General features: G+C 37.7%; 2 protein-coding genes across 7 annotated transcripts in view; one reads left to right on the top strand and one right to left on the bottom strand.

Moving 5' to 3' along the window:
* LOC143642817 (uncharacterized) overlaps positions 1-2388 on the bottom strand; it is a 231358-nt gene extending 228970 nt beyond the window's left edge. Inside the window, exon 1 of the mRNA XM_077111682.1 lies at positions 1891-2388. The gene's annotated coding sequence lies outside the window, so the exon portion shown is untranslated. The remainder of the gene's footprint in view (positions 1-1890) is intronic.
* Positions 1-21457, top strand: part of USP44 (ubiquitin specific peptidase 44) — an 85076-nt gene that overhangs the window by 59234 nt on the left and 4385 nt on the right. The window contains exons 1-3 of one of the 6 annotated variants that reach the window (XM_077111668.1): positions 2060-2333; positions 13002-14493; positions 19270-19465. In XM_077111668.1, coding sequence (XP_076967783.1) covers positions 13072-14493; positions 19270-19465 — 1618 coding nt within the window. In that variant the 5' untranslated portion in view covers positions 2060-2333; positions 13002-13071. Of the gene's footprint in view, positions 1-2059; positions 2334-2532; positions 2578-2633; positions 2821-13001; positions 14494-19269; positions 19466-21457 lie in introns of those variants that run through there. The other 5 variants (XM_077111672.1, XM_077111673.1, XM_077111671.1 and 2 more) reach the window with 5 other exon arrangements.

Below are 21457 nucleotides of genomic sequence, written 5' to 3'. Positions count from 1 at the left end.
GAGGAAAATTCCAAAGTTGAATAAATAGTAATAACAATAAATATAAAGGAAAAGCTATGCTACAAACACGACCTCTTTATTATTCATCACTTAACACTCTTCACAATCTCCATTTGTTTTATCTCCAGCCCCCTCCCTTTTTTCACCCAGCACCTCACCTTAGCTTACATACTGGTATTCAAGACATTTTATTCAGTTTTCAGGACTAAATAGTTGTACATTTATTAATCTATTCAGTACTTTCCAGTTATGCCATAGCTCAGCGTGCCTTTATTTTACTTTGGCTTCCTTCCAACTCACATCTCAACTATTCAAATCTTTTTAGTTGACCTAGCCTAAGTGCCACCTCTTCCTTGAAGCCGTACATGATTTCAGGAAATTTTCATTCATAGGAATGAAATAGCCATCACTATTTGCTCGTAACTTTGACCACATGCTACTTATTTTCACATTAGTAACTCTGACCATTCGTGGTCTTCATTCTAAAATACTGTACATTTTTGTATCCTGCGTTTATTTTTATACAGTTATTTTAGAGACCCCCTGCTCCTGTTACTTGTTTAAGCTGCTACTCCTTACATCCCCTCTGATTTTTCAGGGCTACTGTTTCCTTATGGCTTTTGCTGCCTGGTGTTTACTGCTTGCCTTCCCAATGTGCCTTTACACCATTACTCAATCCATTCAATCTGTCTTTCACCATGAGCAGATTTTTAGGTAGAGTTTCAACAAACTTCCTTTAGATTGACTGCCTTTAGATCTGGCGCCCACCCCAATCCAAAAAGCTGCCCAGAGGAGGGCGGTTTATTGTGGTACCAGTATGATGAATTATGAAGACGGAACCCCTTGGAAGAATGGGTATGGCAGGCACATGTGCCTTGGCCTATATATTATTCATTTAATATTTTTCAAAAATAAGATTTTTGATGCTTTTATAATACTGTCATACAATATGCCAGGTATACCTAACCATTCCCATAGTACTGAATAATTATGTTTCCAGTTTTCACTGTTCTAAATAACAGAGATGAACACTCAAAGTTGTCTAAGTCTCAGGTAAAATTCTTTGTATTCCTAAAGGTGAACTACTAGATCAGAGGGTGGTCACTCTTCAGAGACTTGATACAGTCTGCAAAGGATTGCCCAGAGAGTCTTATGACATTAAAAAAAGGAGACCAAGAGTTTTGACCTTCTATAGTTTGGCTTCTAGGAACCACACAGAAAAACCAATTATATACCCCCAATACTTAATTTGATGTCCTCATATACTCTTAGTGCACTTTTACAATTCAGGGCAAGACTACAAGACACAGTTTATATGTTTTGAGTGGGAGGAATGCACTAGGGACAGAATTGGCTTGGAAAGAATGAAACAAATATTTGTTTCATCAAGTTCATTCCTTAATCTTTATGTGCAAAACTACATTTTACATAGTTGTGTACTCCTCATGTACAAACTTGGTATTTTGTTTTTTCAACTATGAATTGATTACACTCTATCTTTGTTATCTACCTAAGAATTTTCAAGATTAATATGCCAGAAATTAAGTAGCCATCTCCCTTTGGGTTAGACATTTCTCTCCAAATTTCTGGTGTTTAGATAATAGGCTGTGATTATTTTTGTGCACGTCATTTTTCCTTTTCAGGTCACATCACTGAAAGACATTCCCCAAAAGGGACTAGCTGATTTAAAGATATAAATATGAAGTTTCAGTATGCCTTCTATAATTTTAAGATTGCGATGTTACTAGCTATGTCTGTCTTGCTTATATAAGTTCACTTCAGGGTGATGTCTTTCATTTTCAAGACTCCCCACCCCCTCCCCCTTAGGGTAACTGGCCCAGAGCTGGGCACACAGTTCTCAATAAACATTAATAGATTTTTTTCAGGTACCTGTAGCCTTGACTTTTCTCTTCTCCAGATTTTTCTCCCTTAGTCTATTTTCTGTATCTATTTCATTATTTTAAATTGGCAATTGGACACAGGTGGCTCCTCGTGTCCCTTCACTTCTCAGGAAATCGCCCGATCTCCAGCCCTGCCGCGGTGTGAGGAAGCCGGCCCTGCAGCAGTCACGGCCACCTGCGCTAACACCAGGGGCCGCGCGCGGAAGGCAACGCGCCCTCGCAGTCTGGTTTCTCCTTCCAGCCGCTCAATCTCTACTACAGTTTAACTTGGGCAGATGTTAAAGATAACGGAATTGGCGCGCGATTCTGCTGAGCAATTCGAGGCCGTGTGAGCCACAGGCATCGGCGAAGGAGGCAGACGCCGGGGAACGGCGCCTCTCACAAGCACGGAGGACACAGCGGACTCTTCCTGTCAGGTCCCGGCACACACAGGTGCGAAGCCCGCGGGGAGGGAGGCCCACGCGGCGCCACGCACTGCGCTTCTCGAGGCCCAACGCCCGTACCCGCCGCCGCTGCGCGGAGGGGCCCCGGGGTCCGCCGGGGGCGCGAATCGGGGGAGCCACCGCCGCGTCACAGTGACGTCAGCGCCGGACCGGGCCGCCGCCGCAGCCGAACCCGGGGGCGAGGGGGGGGTGGGCCGGGGTGAGCGCCAAGATGGCCGCGCCGGCTCGGGATGGTGAGTGTGTGTGAGGGGCGCGCGCGGCTGCGGCGGTTGGCGGAGCGAGGCTCCCTGAGGGAGCGGACGTCCGACGGGAGCCCCCGGGGCGGGGAGGCACCTGGCGGCGTTTTCCCGCCGCGCAGGGGGGTCCAGAGGAACGGAGAGGGGCTGCGGACGGACCCAGAGGAGCAAGCAAGGGGCGCGCGGAGGCGGCGGCGGCGGGTCCGACGCGTTTAGAATTGGCGCCTCTGGGAAGTTTCGGTGGGTCGTGTGGTGCCCCGGCCGGTGTCCCGTAATCACCTCACGAATGCCCGGGGATGCTGCGACCCCCGTGGTCGCGCCACGGCGAAGCCATCCCTCCCTGATGGGCTGGAGGGGGACGAATTGCGGGGGAAAGGGGCGGAATCCAGCGGAGGGGGTGCGGGGGGCGCTGGGCCCGGACCTCTAGCCTCGAGCGTTGAGAATCCCTGACCCGGGCTCCTTGTTCTGGGCGCTGTCGCGATCAAACCGCAGCTTCCCCGGCTTGGCTCGCCCGCAGGGATGCTCGCAGCCCCCGGGAGCCTTCGGCAGGGCGGTCATGGTCCTCCGTTAGGAGAAAGGTGCCTCCCCGGGTCTAGCCTGCCTTCCAGTGATCGGCCCCGGCGCGGCCAGCACCTGCTGCCACTCGAGGACACTTAGAATTTTTGAATCCCAGGTCTCTAAAATCATTCCCGCTCGCCTTCGGGGAAGGAATGCTAATAGGCTAAACTCAGTTTTTGGCGCTGGAAACGTCGGCATGAGAGGTTAAAAAAAGAGAGTCTGGTAGCCCACCTCCCTCCCTCACAAAAAAGAAAGTGAAACATAGTTTCAACTGCAAGTGTGAACTGCTGTAAATTCTGGTAACTGTTTATGTTGATTTTAATTTTTGTCGTAGAAAGCAGTTTAGCTACTCTTGGGAGATTCTCTTCTTTCTCAACCACCCCCGGTCCTTTTAAACCTTAATTGCGGAATCTTGCGAGTAACGGGTTTTTGCAGTTAGCATGGAAACACGACTTCCAGGCCTTGCACTTGAATTACTGGTTATTATCTGTTAAGTAGCTGCCCGTGGGGTGAAAGTAGGGGTGGTTGCATTTTGGACTTGGAATTCCATTTTGAGTTGTCTTCAAAACCATCATTTGGTGTAAACAAGTGAAAAGAACTGGCTATTCACTGATCTAATTCAGAAAGCTAAACCTGAATTAAGCACGTATTTATAGAATATTTCATATTCTCAATGAGAGTCAATATTCGTTAATCTCGAAGGAAATGAAAAGTTTGGATTCTTGAAATCCTGATCTTTGTACCCTTGATTTAGCATCTCAGTGGATTTAAAAGAAATTTTAAACATTTTGGCATGTTCAGCTTCTTTCTTCCCACTCCATTTTCTCCAGCTTTTTGTGTATTAGCCGTTAATACAGTGGATGTTAGATTTTTCAGTCCGGTTTTTATTGTTGTAGAATATCCAAGTTGAAATTTAGAGATACTGTGATATTAAAGAAAGATAACAGTTTAGTGGATACATTTTAGAAAATTGAAGTGTTTCAGCTGTTTTGATTATGCAAGGGTTGTTTTCCTCCAAGTATTTTTCAAGATTTTGTTTTAGCTTAATCAAAAAAATTGTAACTAGTTGAATCAAAGTACAGTATTATAATACATCTTTTGGAGTACTTAACATGGGGAAATCTTTTGAAGATTTGGGTTGAATATTTGTAATACATTCATAATAAATGTCTCTACCTGTCTCTTTTCTTTTCCACAAATTGTTCTTTTGTTTTGTTTTTTACAAAATTTCTCTATGAAATTTCTCTTATATGTACTTGAATCTTACTGAGTATTACAACATCTTGTGGGTACATAAAAGAATTTTCTGTTGTTACTGAGTTTTTTGAGGGCAGAGCCTGATTGTGTTTTGTGTATCCCTAGCACTAGCACCTGGCTAAGTGCTTAAGATGGTGAAAAACCCTATAAAGGTTTTTGAATTGGTTTTTTGAATAGTAGAGGTACAAAGAAATTTTGGATTCACAGGAACAGAAAAAAAGTGTTTTCAAGTTTCTCTCCTTTCTGCAGTGTTACTCAAAACAGGAGTGGTTGCCAGATTCGGTGGTGTTGTCTGGTCAAGGGAGATTAGAGAGGTTGGGGTGTATGCTCAGTAGTCCAGTTGAGATAGGAAATAAATCGTGTGCCCAAATCATTCTTTGGATTCAGTAATGCAACTGTTTTGCCATTAGCCAAGCCTAAATATAGGAGTTTATAAAATAAGTTTACAAGTAACTAAAATATAGGAGTTTATAAATACAAGTTGTCTGGCAAAGATTAAAATTATTTTTTCAAAATATAATTGATATTCACAGCACTTTCAGATGTCATAAAAACTTTATTATAAAGAATGTTGAATGGATTTTTACCTGTCATAGGAAAAAGATTATTTATGGTCCAAAGATGTGCTTAGACCAAATCATGGATGTACTAGAATGAGAGTGGATAGTCTAGGCATTCCATACACATGCAGGATGTTTGTGATTTAGTTTATTAAATCTGTAGTCAAATGTGCAGTATTTTTCTGAATGTTTCCCCCATCGTTAGGAAGTTGGCTGCAGAGCACTGATGTAGAAGTATGGTGGTTTGACACTAACCATAAATATTTTGGAACAAAATTGCCCATAAATAAATTACTTGTTAGTACGCATGAGTGACGAATTCAAATAACCTGGAGGCAGAACTTGCTTTCCTGGAGCTTTATCTTGTAACTAGTCAACCAGATTCAATCCCTGTGCTTCAGAAGAGGCATGTTAAAGGAAGACCCAGGAGGAAAATGGTATCCTTTATTGTTTAATGAGGAGTTTCAAGCGAGATCAGGATAATTATAGATTTTAGATCTCTAGAGGAAGAATGGATAACCAGGGCCTTTCTCCAGGGATAAAGGAAAGGAAACACATCATGATTGACAAGGAGAGGTGCCAAAGCACATAATAGGCATAATAGCATACATAAGAGGGAGCAGGGAGAATTTGAGGACCCATTGTGTTAATTCATTCAATAATTTGTTCATTCAAAAATATTGAACCCCTTTCTGTGTACCAGACAGTATGCTTGACCCTTAACGTTTTCCAAACATCTCTTAAGAGGACAGGTTACTATGGTGGTTCCACGGAGTGAATGGAAAATTGAAAAACTGCTTCTAAAGAGTGGGTAGGGTTTACCCTAATTACATAAAGGATGGCTAAAAGTATTTTCATTCTTATCCAAATGGCTGTAATGATTGTGGTGGTTAAAATGGGGGTTGGGAGTTAGTAAGTCCTAACATCATCAACTGAAATCGCCATTTCCTCTTACCCTTTATTACGGGAAATAACAAATCTTCCTACTTTTAATATCTTTGAAGAATCATTTAGGTTGTTTTGTACTGTTGAAAGAAAAATAAGTTTGCTTCAGAAATTATCTTTGTTAAAATAAATATTCAACATATGCCTACTCTTTATCACCCATCCCTCTTGGAGGTCTCAGGGAGGAGGATTTTCTTAAATGAGATAGTTACTCTGAGAAATTTTATTTAAATATTCTGTTTTATGTCCAGTGGTACTAATGTTTTTTCTTTAATCAAAGTATAATTTAAGTATGTGTATAAAATGTGTAAGCCCATTTCCTATGAAATAATGGTTCGTATTCCAGTTATGAAAGTCATTAGAATTAAACATACTCAAAATGTGTTCATTTGTGTATTTATATATATAAATATATATTTTTACAAAAGGTATGGGGAAAGTGCATGATCGTACACGAGAGTAGAAAGGTATATATTATGTCGTGTTTTGAAGGCTCTTGTGTGCTATGTTAAGAGTGTAGATTTGTTTTGTGGTCTTTCAAGGCTTTTAAGCAATCCTTTAACAACTGTAAAAGTGCCTATTGTTATAAGACATTAAGAATTGCATTAAATGTAAATGTTTTATGATGATTTGACTTAAGTATGAGCTGTGAAAAGGAGATGCTTCTTAATAGAACATGATAATGTTATTTTAGTGCCTATTTAGATTTTAAAATAATAATGACTGATTCTTTTTAGGAATCTATATAAGCCATTTCCTGGACTTGCCTCAGCCTGCTGCCCTTCTACTCCTCCCTCCGGCTTGCTCCCCTTTTCCCCTGTGTCTCCCAGTAGGAGAAGAGGAGGGTGTGAGGGGGAGGGAGGGCAGTTTTTTTTTTTTAACTGCTTAAAGAATGTTATTAGTGAATAAAAAAATGTTACAATGACAGAAGGAAGTATAGCACATATTCTCAAATTTGTGTCCATTTATGCAACTGTATTTCACATTGTGATACAAAGAATTACAGTAAACCATACCAGTGAAAATGAGAAAATGAGAAGTCACTGTTTATGTGGGATGAGTCCACTGCCAACTGAAATTAGTGATTATTTTTCATAACTTCCTGACTTTCATAAAAGCATGCTTTTTAAAATGGAAAATCTGAAAATTGTGCTACTTGTTGCAGTGATTAGAAGATATAGATTACATTTTCATATTATTGCCCTGTTTGACCTCCTGTGGGAACTTCCAAAGCTTAAACGATATTATACCATACCATGCTTTCCTTGTACGCATCTTCTTAACAAACTGTATTAGAAAGGGGATGATCAGTTGCAAAGATGATTAAGTTGAAGAAAACCGAGATTTACAATGAAATGTTAATTTTTGATGAAATATTAGATCCCCTTCTTATTTTTCACTGATTCTTGTAACTATGTAATATTCGCTTGGAGAACAAGTATTTATTGAAAGTTGATTACAGGGTGGTGTAGCAGTGGCTCAGTGGCAGAATTCTTGCCTGCCATGCCAGAGACCTGGGTTTGATTTCTGGAGCCTGCTCATGCCAAAAAAAAAAAAAAAAATGTTGATTACATATTATCACAAAATTTAAGAAAACCTAATTAGGGTTGGGGAAATATCTCTCAGTTTACTTTTGTATAAAATCTCTTTTAGGTATCTGAAAGCATATAGCATGGGACATGGCACATAGTAGGCTCTGGTTAAGTTATAAGGTAGATTGATAACACCAAAAAATATCAGGAAACTGTGCCTTGACGATCATGGAGAAAAATGACCAATCGTTGGAGGCAGAAGGCAGTTTTGGTCACTAGATCCATGAAGCATCTCAGTCACTGATTTAAATATCAGAAAAAAGTGGTTAGATGCACAATAGCGCTTGATTGCCCTGAGAATTTGGCTGAAACAATAGGGCTCTAAACCTATAAGAGCTTCATAAAGCCCGTAGATAGATACTTTTGAATTTACTCTTCAGGCAATAAAAGATCTTTGAAATATAGTCTATCCCTGACCACCTGTTAGGTGGTTGGGTAAGGCATGTGCACAGATAAACACGAAGCTTCATATTTGGTAAGTAACATAACAATGGCACAACCCAAGACCTTTAGAAGTTAGAAGAGAAGAGTTTTTAATGGGAAGACTTTGTGAAGGATTTGGACCCTGGAGGATGGGTAAGGTTTTGAAAGGCAGAGGTGAGAGAATGTTGAAGTTGAGTGATTCTTTTTTATTGGGAGGTACACATGACAGGTAAAGGGGTAATAAGATGAGGCAAAGTTGGAATCGGAAAACTTTTGAAAGCAAGGCTAAGGAAAGTATAATACCTTTACTGCAGTATCTTTCAAATTGTTATGAAATCAGATTGATGAAATCAGGTTCATCATTAAAAAATGAAATAGAATTGGAAATACCAATCAGAATACATTATTTTAAGGATTGAACTTTGCTCCAGGGTGTGTGTGTGCATATTTATGGGGTTACAATATAAAATTTCTGACTCTGAGTCTCACAGTTCATGGGACCATGGGGAACCATTGGAGGATTTTAAGTAAAAGAGTTGAAAGCTCAAAGCAAAACTTGGAGATTAATTTGTCAGGATAAGCGTGAGAAGAGAGTCTGATGATGGAAAACAAATTTGGAAGCAACTGCTCTGCTTCAGGAATGATATAATAAAGTCCATAATGAGAATGATAGCTCTGGAAATGGAAAGAAATAGACTTAGGGCATGATAACCCTAAAAACTTTAGTGACAAACTGAATGGGGGAGTGAATAAGATAGAAGTAAGGAGTCAAAAAACCTTTCAGAATTTTTAGCCTAGGTACTAGAATGGTGATAATAGTATCTTTAATAAAAGAATACTGGAGAAAAAAACTAATTTTATGAAGGCAAGATGTATAGGTAAACCAAGTAGGAGGTGTACTGAGACTGGTTCAGAAAGGTTAGGGCTAACAACAAAACCTTGGTAGTCATTTGTCTAGACCTGATATTTGACCTCTGCTGGTAGGGTGAGTTCACTGTAAGAAGAAGGTTGAATACAGTTTAAAGAAAAGGAGCCATTAAAAGAGATCAGAAAGGTATTTCTACATACTTAAAACCAGGATTATAGGTTGCAAAAAAAAGCTATAACAAGTATATGAAGATTAATTTCAGGGTCTTCATTAGGTGGTAAATATAAGCAGTTTTTGCTGTTGAATTGTAATAAGTTAACTATATTTTACCTGCCATCTTATTTGACACTGGGCTGTAGTATAAACCTTTGATTAAAAATATCTTATAAGATCTTTTTTATTGCTCTTCTAGTCATTTAGCTTTTGATTTTATAATTATTTTAATGTTATATTAATTTTAAGTAGAATAATTAGTTTTCAGTAAGTCTTAAACGTTATAAGATTTGCTAAAGGGAATTTTAAAAATGAAAATGTTTTGTTATGACATGAAAAATTTGAATAGCTTGAATGATTTTCTTTGATGAAATTAAAAATTTGTATTGTCTTTAAGCACTAAAAAATGACCAATAGAAGCTTTTAGCTTATTTGTAAGTCTGTCTTTAAAATAATGATAACTTGGTTAAATTTGAATTTCAACTGTGCCGCATTTAAGAAATCTATGCAAAAATAGTACAGCTAATTTTCATCTTTGCATATTTAATGCAAAACATTTTAGTTATTTGTACGGTGTTATATAGGTATGGGTAACATTTGATCAGACTCTGCATGGGGGTATAAAAATGATTTTGTTATGTCACATCTCTTTAAAATGAATAAACTGCCTACAATCATATATCCAATCTTATGGAGCCACACAGAATTCATACAATAGCTGCAGAGTAGTGGATTACCAAATGCAAAGTGCTCTGAGCCTAGAAGAGGAAAATAGGAAGTTTCAAGAAAATATTCCCCAGATAGTCCCACCTTCTTTTCCTCTAAGAACCATCTCAGAGCTTTAGTTTCCTGCCCTCCAGGCAGTAAAGTAAAACTGAAGATCTCTGCTGGTTAGCAGGCAGAGCCTGGCTCTCTCCTGCTTTCTTTCCTGCCCTCCCATCAGTGGTCTACCCCCTACCCCGTGTGTTTGAGCTCTCTTTATTCTCTGCCCACCATTGCCAGGACTGGTTTCTTTCATAAGTAGATAGGGTAAGTGGGCCCCCTGCCCTAAAATATTAATCTCATGATCTGCCACTCCACTATTCTGGTTTCACTTCTTTGGATTTTAAAAAGATTTTATCTTTGAGAGATCCCCTTTTAAAATGCAAATACCCCTGGGAGAGGTCAGACCTTAGTTCTCAGCTAACATCTTAATTATCAGTTAGCACCTTAGTGGGTCTTATACACATTTGGCTGGGAAGAATGGACCCCTGGATAAATGTCTGGGGAAACTGATAAGTCAGAAGAAAAGTAGCATTTATAATAATGATGATGATAATAATGGCGACTAAGATGTACTGAGGGCCTCATTAAGTGTCAGGAATTATTCTAATATATTCAAGTATATACATTTACAAAATTATTCGAGTGTATGCATTTGCAAAAACCCTATGAGTGTGGTAATGTTACCACTTCACACATAAGAAAACTGAGGTACGAGGAGCATAAATAACTTGGCTACGGTCACATAACAAATACAGCTAGGATTAAATTTCAGGCATTTGGGTTCCAGAGTGTATCTCTCTAATCATTTTACTGTAATACCTCTCTTCTATTATAATGCCTCTCAGAGAGATGGCATCTGATCAACATTCGCCCTTTTCACAATCTTACCTAGAATGGAGTCATGCGGTTCAATTATAGATGTCATACCCTACTATCATCAAAATAGATATATTTAGTAATAACTGCAATGGATTAGACACATTCCTTATAACCAAAGGAATGTATTTGCAGAGTAGATATGGAAGTAGAAAGAGGCTAGTGCATAATTCAGCACATATATAGCACTATCTTTCTGGGCTATTTCAACTTAGAATTCATATAAGTAACATTTTTTTTTTATAATTTGGGAATGTGGATTGATAAAAGACTAATTTTTAGTTCCATTACCCAGAGATAATCCCAGAATAAACATATGTATATTCTTTCCATGCTTTTTTTTCTATTGAGCCTTTTCTGAATGTTATGCAAGATGCCAACTTATACCACCGCTCTAAAACTTTAGAATGAAAAAATTTTACTTGAGTGTAAATAAATATTATTTTCCCCTTCATTAATCTCTGCAGGGAAGCTGAATTAATAACTGTTATCTGTGATTTGCCACAAACATGTTTAACTAAATTATCTCTGATGTTTTTTGGATCCATTTTGAATAAAAGTAGGTAGGAGAGCCCTAGATTCTTCCCTTACTGCCTATCTGAATCGTTTTTTCAATCAGTATTTAGTAAACACTAATTTTGTCTTGGCTCCTTTCTTGGTTTCAACACTTCTACAGGTTTCATTTCCTTATAATCTCTGTCTGGGCCTGTAGAGTCTTCTTTAATCACTAATCTCTTCCAGATCTGTTTGCCATTTAGATCCTTCTTTAACCTACAAATCTTATCATGCCATTTTCCTTTACGGAATCTTCATTGTTGGCTTTTCACTGCCCATAGACCCTGCTCATAGGCTTGAGGATGTTTGGGCAGAGAATTCTCCAGGTCTTAGGTACGAGAGAGTAGGCCTAGAAGGAGGGCTGGGGGAGTGTGTGTGTGCAGGTTCCAGGTGACCACGTCCCCCTGGCCTTGTGTAGTCTGTATTAATGGAGAAGGGCCAGAGCAAGGGCCACCTCAAGTGTCAGATCTGGGCCCTGGTTGTCTGAGTCTAAAGGCAGGCTGCTGCCACTAAGCTGAGAGTAAACTTTTGGTGTTGGTAAGGATAAAAGTGGGAAGACCATTCAGGAGACTGGTTGCGGCAGTCTGGGTGAAAATTGATGATGGCTTGGACCAGGATGGTGACAGTAGAGGTAATAAATATTCAGATTCTAGATATATTTCAGAGGTACAGCCAACAATTTTTCCTGAAGGATTGGTGTGGGGAGAAGAGAGAGAAGATTCAGGATGACTCCAAGATTCTTGGCCTGAGTATCTGGAATGATAGGATAATGGAGTTTATCAATCACTGATGTCTCAATTTTGGCCTTAGCAGCTATTGCTGAATCCCAGGAACTCTAATAAAACTCTCTATTTGACCAGATTTTGAACCTTTAGGAAATTTTAATGTAAGAGAAGTAAATTTAAAATGTGCAGTACATTTAAATGTGTGCACATGTGTGAGGATTGGAACTGGTCAGTCTTGAGTCTGTTCAGGATGCCTGCTATCTGAAAGATAAGAAATGGGTGATTGAGAGGGGGATTTTTCAAAGGATGAGAAGCATCCAAAAATAAGTATCTTTGCAGTTTTTGTAGGGCCCTGGCTGTGTCATTCTACAGGTACCATTTAAAATCATCATTTTAAACTACGCTAACATTTTTCAAAACACGTTTTATCGTTAAATATAACATTGGCAAAAGCAATACATTTTAAAGTACATTGTAACAAGTAGTTATTGAAATGATTCCAAACAACTTCTAACAACTCTATGAACTTAGTATGATTTTCCCTATTTTACAGATGAAGTTTAGAGAAGTTAAAACATTTGCTCAAAATCATCCAACTAACTATGCGACAGAGGTAGAATTCAACCTACATCTTTCTGCCTCAAAACTCTTGCTTTTAACTCTAATTATGCTTTATTAACTATCCAGAGGACTCTTATAATCTTTGTAAATACGAGAAAGATATATTTGGGTTTTCAGAGTCCTAATTTTTAAGAAAAGATATATAGTTCTGGAAATTGCGCTCAGATTTTTTTGGCTAAAGAAAGGATAGAATAAAGAAAAGGATTCTGTAATGTGAAAAGTGGTCTGTCACTACTCAGTCCTCACCACTAGATGGAGAAAGTGAAGTGTATATTCTTTCAGAGCAAGGCGGATAAGATACTAGGAAGTGTCTAGAGCAAGGGAAAAGGGAGGATTGTCCATGGTGTCAGGACAAGCAATCCAGAAATTAGAAAGTGGGAACAGATTTATCAATTTATTATAAAATAGAAAAATACTGGCTACTTCTTGATTTCACTTTATTAAAATATAACATTCTGCTTAGTTTCCAGATGCTTCAAGTGTTGTCAACAGAGACTTGTTTGGATTATGTGTTTCTCAGCTAGGCCAAATAAATGCTAACAATGGATAAATGCAAACACGTTGGGCAGTTGCAGCTTGCTCAAGACCATTCCATCCTCAACCCTCAGAAATGGCATTGTGTGGACTGCAATACCACTGAATCAATTTGGGCTTGCCTTAGCTGTTCCCATGTTGCCTGTGGAAGGTATATTGAAGAGCATGCACTCAGGCACTTTCAAGATAGCAGTCATCCTGTTGCATTGGAGGTGAATGAGATGTATGTTTTTTGTTACCTTTGTGATGATTATGTTCTTAATGATAATGCAACTGGGGACCTGAAATTACTACGAAGTACATTAAGTGCAATCAAAAGTCAAAATTATCACTGTACCACTCGTAGTGGAAGGATTTTACGGTCTATGGATACAAGTGATGATTCTTATTTCTTACTTGATGGTACCCAATCTCTGCTTCAAAATGAGGATCAAATGTATACTGCTCTTTGGCACAGGAGAAGAATACTTATGGGTAGAATATTTCGAACTTGGTTTGCGCAGTCACCCATTGGAAGAAAAAGGCAAGAAGAACAGTTTCAGGAAAAAATAGCCAAAAGAGAAGTGAAGAAAAGACGGCAAGAATTAGAGCATCAAGTTAAAGCAGAATTGGGAAGTATGCCTCTAAGAAAGAGCTTACGTTTGCAAGGTCTAGCTCATTCCATAACAGAAATAGTTCCTGTTCAAGTGCCACCACAAACTCCAGAATCACCAGAAAAAGATAAAGTAGTATCTACCTCAGAAGATGTAAGATTTAAAAAAGTCAGTCACTCTTCAATTAAACGAAGGTCAATAGTAACTCCCGGTGTAACAGGATTGAGAAATTTGGGAAATACTTGCTATATGAATTCTGTTCTTCAAGTATTGAGTCATTTACTTATTTTTCGACAGTGTTTTTTAAAGCTTGATCTGCACCAATGGCTGGCTGTGACTGCTGGTGATAAGACAAGATCTTATAAGCATCCACCAATCACAGATGCAGTAATAATTCAAATGAATGAATACCAAGAAAAAGACATAGGTTCTGTTCACTCCAGATATCTAAGTTTATCATCAGGACTAAGTGGTGGAGCATCAAAGAGTAGAAAGATGGAACTTATTCAGCCAAGGGAGCCAAGTTCACAATACATTTCTCTTTGTCATGAATTGCATACTTTGTTCCAAGTCATGTGGTCTGGAAAGTGGGCCTTGGTCTCACCATTTGCTATGCTACACTCAGTGTGGAGATTAATCCCTGCTTTTCGTGGTTATGCCCAACAAGATGCTCAGGAATTTCTTTGTGAACTTCTGGATAAAATACAACATGAACTAGAGACAACTGGTACAAGGTTACCAGCTCTTATCCCTACTTCTCAGAGGAAACTTATCAAACAGGTTCTAAATGTTGTGAATAATATTTTTCACGGACAACTTCTTAGTCAGGTATGGATTTTTTAAAAATATTTTATTCTCAGGAAATTAAAAAAGTAAAGCCTAGGTACATATCCTCTGTATATCTAGTATATTAGAACTACTATGTTTTTAGGTCAGAATGAATTACTTTTATAAATGTGTAAAGATATCAGCTCATTCATTTACATTTGTTTCCTTTGTGAATCATTGAAAATGGCTTAATGTCCAGGATATCAAAGCGTTTTTCGGGGGTGCAGAGGGGGAGGGAGGAAGGGCTGGGAGATCTGGAAACAGCTAGAATTTATAGGTTAATAATATTACATGCATTCTATAAAGAAGGATTGAGAAGAGGAGGATTTAATCCCAGAGGGAACCTGTTTTGAAGATACTGCTGTACTGGGAATGGTTATGTACGCACTTGAGTAATTTCAGGGACCAAGGAATGATCATGAAAGATACCATATGACTTCAAAGTCTGAAAACTTTAGTGAGTAGTTAGGGAAATTTTAGGGGAAACAAATGTGATTTCATCTAGAATCCTAAATGATTTTCCTTTATTTCGGTTACTGCTGGAAAGGTTTTCTTTGTTGGGAAAAGGTGAACCCAAAACTCAGAATTTTATATATGATGAATGGTTCTTTAAAATGAGTGGACTGTTAAGCTATTATTAGACATAAGGCTCTCTTTTTTCCATAGCATAGAGCTTAAGAAAAACAAAACAAAAAACTGGGTCATTTAGGCTTTTAGATCATTTCCTTGCCCTTTCACACGTCCCTCTGCTCCTCTGTTTAACTTTCATTGTACTAATACCACCTTTTGTCTTTATAGCATACTTTTTTACAACGTTGCTTAAGTATTCCTAATGTAATTCTTAACAAAATATCTATGATGTTTATTTCAGTGTCTGTTCCAGAAAATGTAAAGGTTCTGCATTGTGCTAATTAGCAAATAAGTGTTGTATTTTTTATATTACATGCTGTTTTATTTTTCCACCATCTTTCTTTGTGTCATTTCAATCTTTTCTATGCAAAAGTTTAAAAATATACTATTATAAATAAAAAAAGATATATTTGTAGAAAATCTATATTATATGGAAAATCTAAATCAAAGGAAAGAAAAATCATCCCCCATCTTATAACTCCCATCTCATAGAAAAACTATTAGTATTTTAGTATATTTCTTTCCAGTCATTTTTTAAAAACTTTTTTTATTGTATAGTATAACATATATAGAAAGCAAAGAAATAAAAAAGCCATAGTTTTCAAAGGACTCTTCAAAAAGTAGTTACAGGATAGATCCCAGAGTTTGTCATGGACAACCATATGATCCTCTCATAGTTTTCCTATTAGCTGCTCCAGAATGCAGGAAGCTAGAGGGCTTAAATACTTTTTATCGTCACAATCAACTTTTTTTCCCTTCTTTTTTTGTGAACAATAGCATATATACAAAAAACTATAAATTTACAAGCACAGCACCACAATTAGCTGTAGAACATATTTCAGAGTTTGACATGGGTTACAATTTCATAATTTTAGGTTTTTACTTCTAGCTGTTCTAAAATACTGGAGACTAAAAGAGTTTAATGATTTTATGATTCAGCATTCATATTCAGTTGTTAAGTCTTCTTTTTTAGGTATGATTCCACCATCAACTTTGATCTTTCCATACCTCTCATTGGGGTTGTTTGGGCTATGACAGTTCTAAATTTTTGATATTGGAAGGCTCTGTCACTAATGTGGGGTAGGGAGATGGGACTATCTGATGTTCTGGAGAGGCTGGGCTAGGTTTCAGGACTTATCTGGAACAGGGACCGATCTGGAGGTTGTAGGTTTCTGGCAACTTACTCTAGTGCTGGAACCCTTGTGGGATCTTATAAATTGCTCTAGGTGTTCTTTAAGATTGGCTAGAATGGTCCTAGTTGGGGGTTGGCATGTTATGATAGGGAGCAAGATCTTCCGGAAGCTTGCCTAAGAGCAACCTCCAGAGTAGCCTCTTGACTCTATTTGAACTCTCTGCCACTGATACTTTATTAATTACACTTCTTTTCCCCCATTTGGTCAGGATGTAATTGTTGACCCCACGATGCCAGGTCTGGATTCATCCCTGGGAGTCCTCTCCCACATCGCCAGGGATACTTTCACCCCTGGATGTCATGTCCCACATCGGAGGGAGGGCAATGATTTCACTTGTAGAGTTGGGCTTAGAGAGAGTGAGGCCACATCTGAGGAAAAACAGAGGTCCTCCAGAAGTAACTCTTAGACATGCCTATAGGTAGTCTTAAGCTTCTATGCTACCTACATAAGCTTCATAAGAGTAAGCCTCATGATTGAGGGCATCGCCTGTTGATTTGCATGTCCCTAAAGTTTGACACAGTATCAGGGGATTCCCTGATGGTAAGATTTAATAGTTCCATAGTCTTCCTCCCCTCCCTCAGGGAACATTGCCCATACTTTTTTTTTTCTCCATTAATAGGATCATATATTCCACATATATGGCTTTTTGAAATATTTAGACATTGAAAATATTTCTTAGAAGTATAACATCACAAAAGTTAACGTGGATGTAGAATCTAGACATGTATATGAGCCAAAAATTTGAGTTCTTAAATATCACTTTAAAATCATGTATTTTTTGTTGGGCTGGTCTAGTAGTGACAAACTCCTATCAACTCTTGTTTATAGGAATGTCTTAATCTCTCCCTCATTTTTGAAAAACAATTTGCCAGGTATAGAATTTTAGGTTTGCATTTTTTTGCTCTCAGCATTTTAAATATGTCATCCCACTGCTGTCATCTCTCCAAGTTTCCCATGAGAAATTAGCATTTAATCTTGTTGAGGTTCAGGGTGCATGGGTGGCTCAGTGTGCCTGGATCACTCAGTGTGCCCATACTTTTTGATTATCTGCTTAATATACTCTAGGATGTTTCCAGGCATACAATAATCTATACAGGTTTAAAGGACCTCTTTCTTATTCTGTGCTCTCTGTGTTTCAGTTGTTCAAATGAGCTATACAGCTAGGTTGAATTAGATTATGCATTTCAGAAAATTTCAGTTCCAGATCAAGTAAACCTTTTTTCCACTGGTCTCAAAGAGTATGTGTGGTTCTAAAGTATAGACACTGTCTTCCTTACTCCTATGTTCTGAATTACTTTAACCCCACCCTGTTCGGCTCCGTTCTTATCTCTAAATATCAGGTTATATATATAAAATAGCCCCTCAGAATCTCGAAGTAATAATCACCACTCCGGACTTAATGTGTCTGCTCTAAAAGCTTACAATCTAGGCCCCTGTTTTCTTATAAGCATTTTCTAAAGGTGACCATACCATTGTTGTTTTTTTGTTTCTGGCTTATTTTGTCTCCAGTCATTTTTTCTTCTAAACTTACACATATTCCCCACCTCCACTGCCACTAATTGTGGTCAGTTGCACTTACTTGCTTTTTTCATTTAATGTTGTAAGGACTTTCTGTAGTCATTAAAAATATTTTATGACTATTCAGAACACTTCATTTTCCATTATATGTATATAGCATAATTTATTTAACCTTTCCCCTGTTGTTAACTTGTAGACTAATTCCAATTTTTCCATGATTATTAATTGTGTCATGACCAATTAATATGTTTTTTCTAATAATTTCCTTAAGATAGAGCCCTCCTAGAATTAGAACTTCTTTGGTGACAGATTTCTTTCCAGAAAGTTTTATATTTTCCACCGAGAAATGAGAGAAGTGAGAGTGGGTATATACCTGTTTTTTCCTTTATGGATGAATTTTGAAATCAATAAAATTAGGCTATCCTTTTGCTTTGCTTCCCTTTAAATGTATAATAAACCCTAGGAAACTGGTTGTCTCAGGAGATTCAGACAGTTGATTGATGGAAGGGCTTTAAGGAAAATTATTCTCAAAAAAGATCAGGCCTTAGCCCCACTGAGTGCCCAGATCAAATACCAGTAGTGCTTTTTTCTTTGTGTGCATTAAATCTATATTATAACTGGGTTCTTTTATTTTGCTTCTTGTGCTAGGAATTTAGCTTGTATATAAGAGCTTCTTTCTCATATTTCATATCATGTTGCACATATGGATTATTAACTGTATAGAGTGCTTTATGTGTCTCTCTGGTTTCTATATTTCTTGAAAACAAGATTTTCACATAGTGATGTTTGCTTTAAGTATGAGTATATCATCATTAATGTGATAGAATTATCAGTTGGTAGGACTTCAAAATCTGTATAATGAAAATTCATGAATAAGGGTGCATGGATGGTTCAATGGTAGAATGCTCACCTTCCATGCAGGAGACCCGGGTTCACGATTTCCGGACCATGCACCACCTCCCCCCCCAACCCCTCCCCACCAAAAAAATACATGAAGAGTATTTTACTTGTATTATGGTTAAGAAGGTAGATTGGATTAAGAGGTTAAAGGACTTGGGGAGAGGGAAAAAAATCAGTGAAAGATGAAGGAAAAAGGGCACGATACCTCAAGCCTAGTAACTAAAACACATTAAATTAAATGTGTGTGTGTATAGTTTGGATTTTTATTTAAATTCTAGATTTAAATAATGCCTTTGGAGCTTTTTGAATTTCTAGTAGTATAAGCTCATAATTCATAATGGGTTAATGAGTCTTTTGAAAGGAAGAGGTCTAATAATCATAAAAATTCCCTGACAATAACATAAAACAGATTATTCAGAATTCTAATGTTGTATTTTAGAAATAAAACTTATTTAATGGCAGTGACTTCTAGCAAAAGGAGTAAATGTTGTAGTGGAAGGATTGTAACCTGAGACACTCATACTTTTATTTTCAGGTTACATGTCTTGCATGTGACAATAAATCAAATACCATAGAACCTTTCTGGGACCTGTCACTGGAATTTCCAGAAAGATACCAAAGTAGTGGAAAAGAGATTCCTTCCCAGCCTTGTCTGGTTACTGAAATGTTGGCCAAATTCACAGAAACTGAAGCTTTAGAAGGAAAAATCTACGTATGTGACCAGTGTAACTGTGAGTAGAAACAGTATTTTCTGTGTTTTTCTAGGGTTAGCAAAGTGAGAGACAAATAAGAACCTGGAAAAAGTCCTTAAGTAGCAGTTAAGAAAATAAACTTTTCTTTTTAGTTCATCAAAAGATATCATGTTAGATACTACTACTTTATATAATTGATATTTATGGACTATTTTGCCTTATCAATGACATCTAAATCTTTTTGATTCTATAGTCATTGTGAAGGGAAAAGATTCCTAATATTAAGAACCTTAAGTTTCCTATGGGAGACAGAATAAAGTAGCAAAGGGAAAATGTAAAAGGAACGCATATCCTATAGTGCTGAGTGCACCATATTTTTGCACTAAAATTATATATATTGTTTTGAGATTTTTTTGCTACATATCAAGACATTGACATATAGATTGTTTACATGTATGCGCGTATATACATATAGCTGAACTGCTGCTGTGGGAATTGGTTTCATAAAAACATGAGGATTTATTTAAAAATCATTTACTGTGATTTTTAAGTAAATAAATCTTCTGTATTAGTCACCTAACACAGAAAACTAACAATTGAGATTTCATAACTGAGATCCACTCTAATGGAAGTGAGCACAGGAACTTGGCCCTGGGGAGTTCACCTCAATTAATGAGAAGTCGCTTCCTCCTGGGAAATAGTATATAAAACCACACCAGGAGGGCGGGTGTGATGGTGGCTCAGTGGCAGATTTCTGGCCTGCTGTGCCAGAGACCTGGGTTTGATTCCCGGTGCCTACCCATGCAGAAAAAAACAAACAAACAAACAAAAAAACACACCAGATGTATTGTCTTCATCTCGTTTCTGTATCCACAGGCATATAGTATTTTAGTGTTTATAGTATTATACTATATATTTACAGGTATTCTTAATTTCCATGTCTCAAAAAATGATTCTAAGTGTTTTAGATACTAAACTTTTAAGGTAATATAAAAGAAATATTAGATATTCCATCACTGAAGAAATGTCGCTTCAATTGATGGTTTTCTAGAATGACTTATACTTTTTTTTAGTGTAATCTAATATGAACTCTATTATGTAACTTAAGATATTAGGTATTAGAAAAAATAAATATGTCAAATTTGATATGATGAAGTATTTTTTCTTGGACAAATATTTGAATGGTCCTAGATGTTTTCACTACCAAATTTGGTAGTAGAAAGATACGAGTGCAGAATATGGTTTTTAACAAGTTTGTATGTGTTCACTGGGACTACCAAATACAAATTCTAAAAGAAGTGGCTTTAATACAAAAAGGCAAATATTTCAAATTATAAATGAAGGAATTGACATCTCTAGTCTCGCTATTTCTGGACCATATGTTTTAGGAGGCAACCCAAAGGTAGGTGCAGGACATTTAGCAACAGCTGGATACCTGGATCTCAGGAGCAAAGACCTGTAGGAAAGGCTTCTGCTGGCTTGTGGAGATAGCTTCAAGGATTGCCTCGTGGTGGTTTGATTCTATGTCATAAATGAGAAGCAGCTGTTACTGTGGCTAGAGCAGTTGAGGGAGCAGCTCCCTAGATGTCAAGAGTAAATTCAGTAGTCAGTAACCTAGCCAAAAGCTGTAGGATACAATCCTTTGATGGACTTCCAGAGAAGGAGAGGGGAAAAGAAGAATTCTAAGTTCCACTTCTCTAACATCTGGTGCTAGAAGAGGTAAAGCAAGACATTTGAATGAAGGAGTTCACAGATGCAGAGCTTGGCAAAGACCACCTCTCTTAGGTCAGGACCAAGAGGAATCCCTAGGAAATATGATGCATGGTGTTCTAGGCATTAAGAATCCATATCTCCTGGGGTCCCAGTTAGCCTCAGTAAATGAACTAATCACAATTTTTTTTTAATTAAGAGGCTTGGAGGAGGAGAATCAAGTATATTTAGGGAGAGTTTAAAATAACTTTTTCATATTAATAGTCATAGCCACATCTACTTTTTAATATTATAGCACTCTTTGTTTTCTTACTTTATTTG

Source organism: Tamandua tetradactyla, chromosome 7 (assembly GCF_023851605.1).
Source record: "Tamandua tetradactyla isolate mTamTet1 chromosome 7, mTamTet1.pri, whole genome shotgun sequence".
In the NCBI taxonomy this organism is placed as follows: domain Eukaryota; kingdom Metazoa; phylum Chordata; class Mammalia; order Pilosa; family Myrmecophagidae; genus Tamandua; species Tamandua tetradactyla.
The sequence above is the reverse complement of the archived record's forward strand: the minus strand, read 5'-3'. Positions and strand labels throughout refer to the sequence as shown.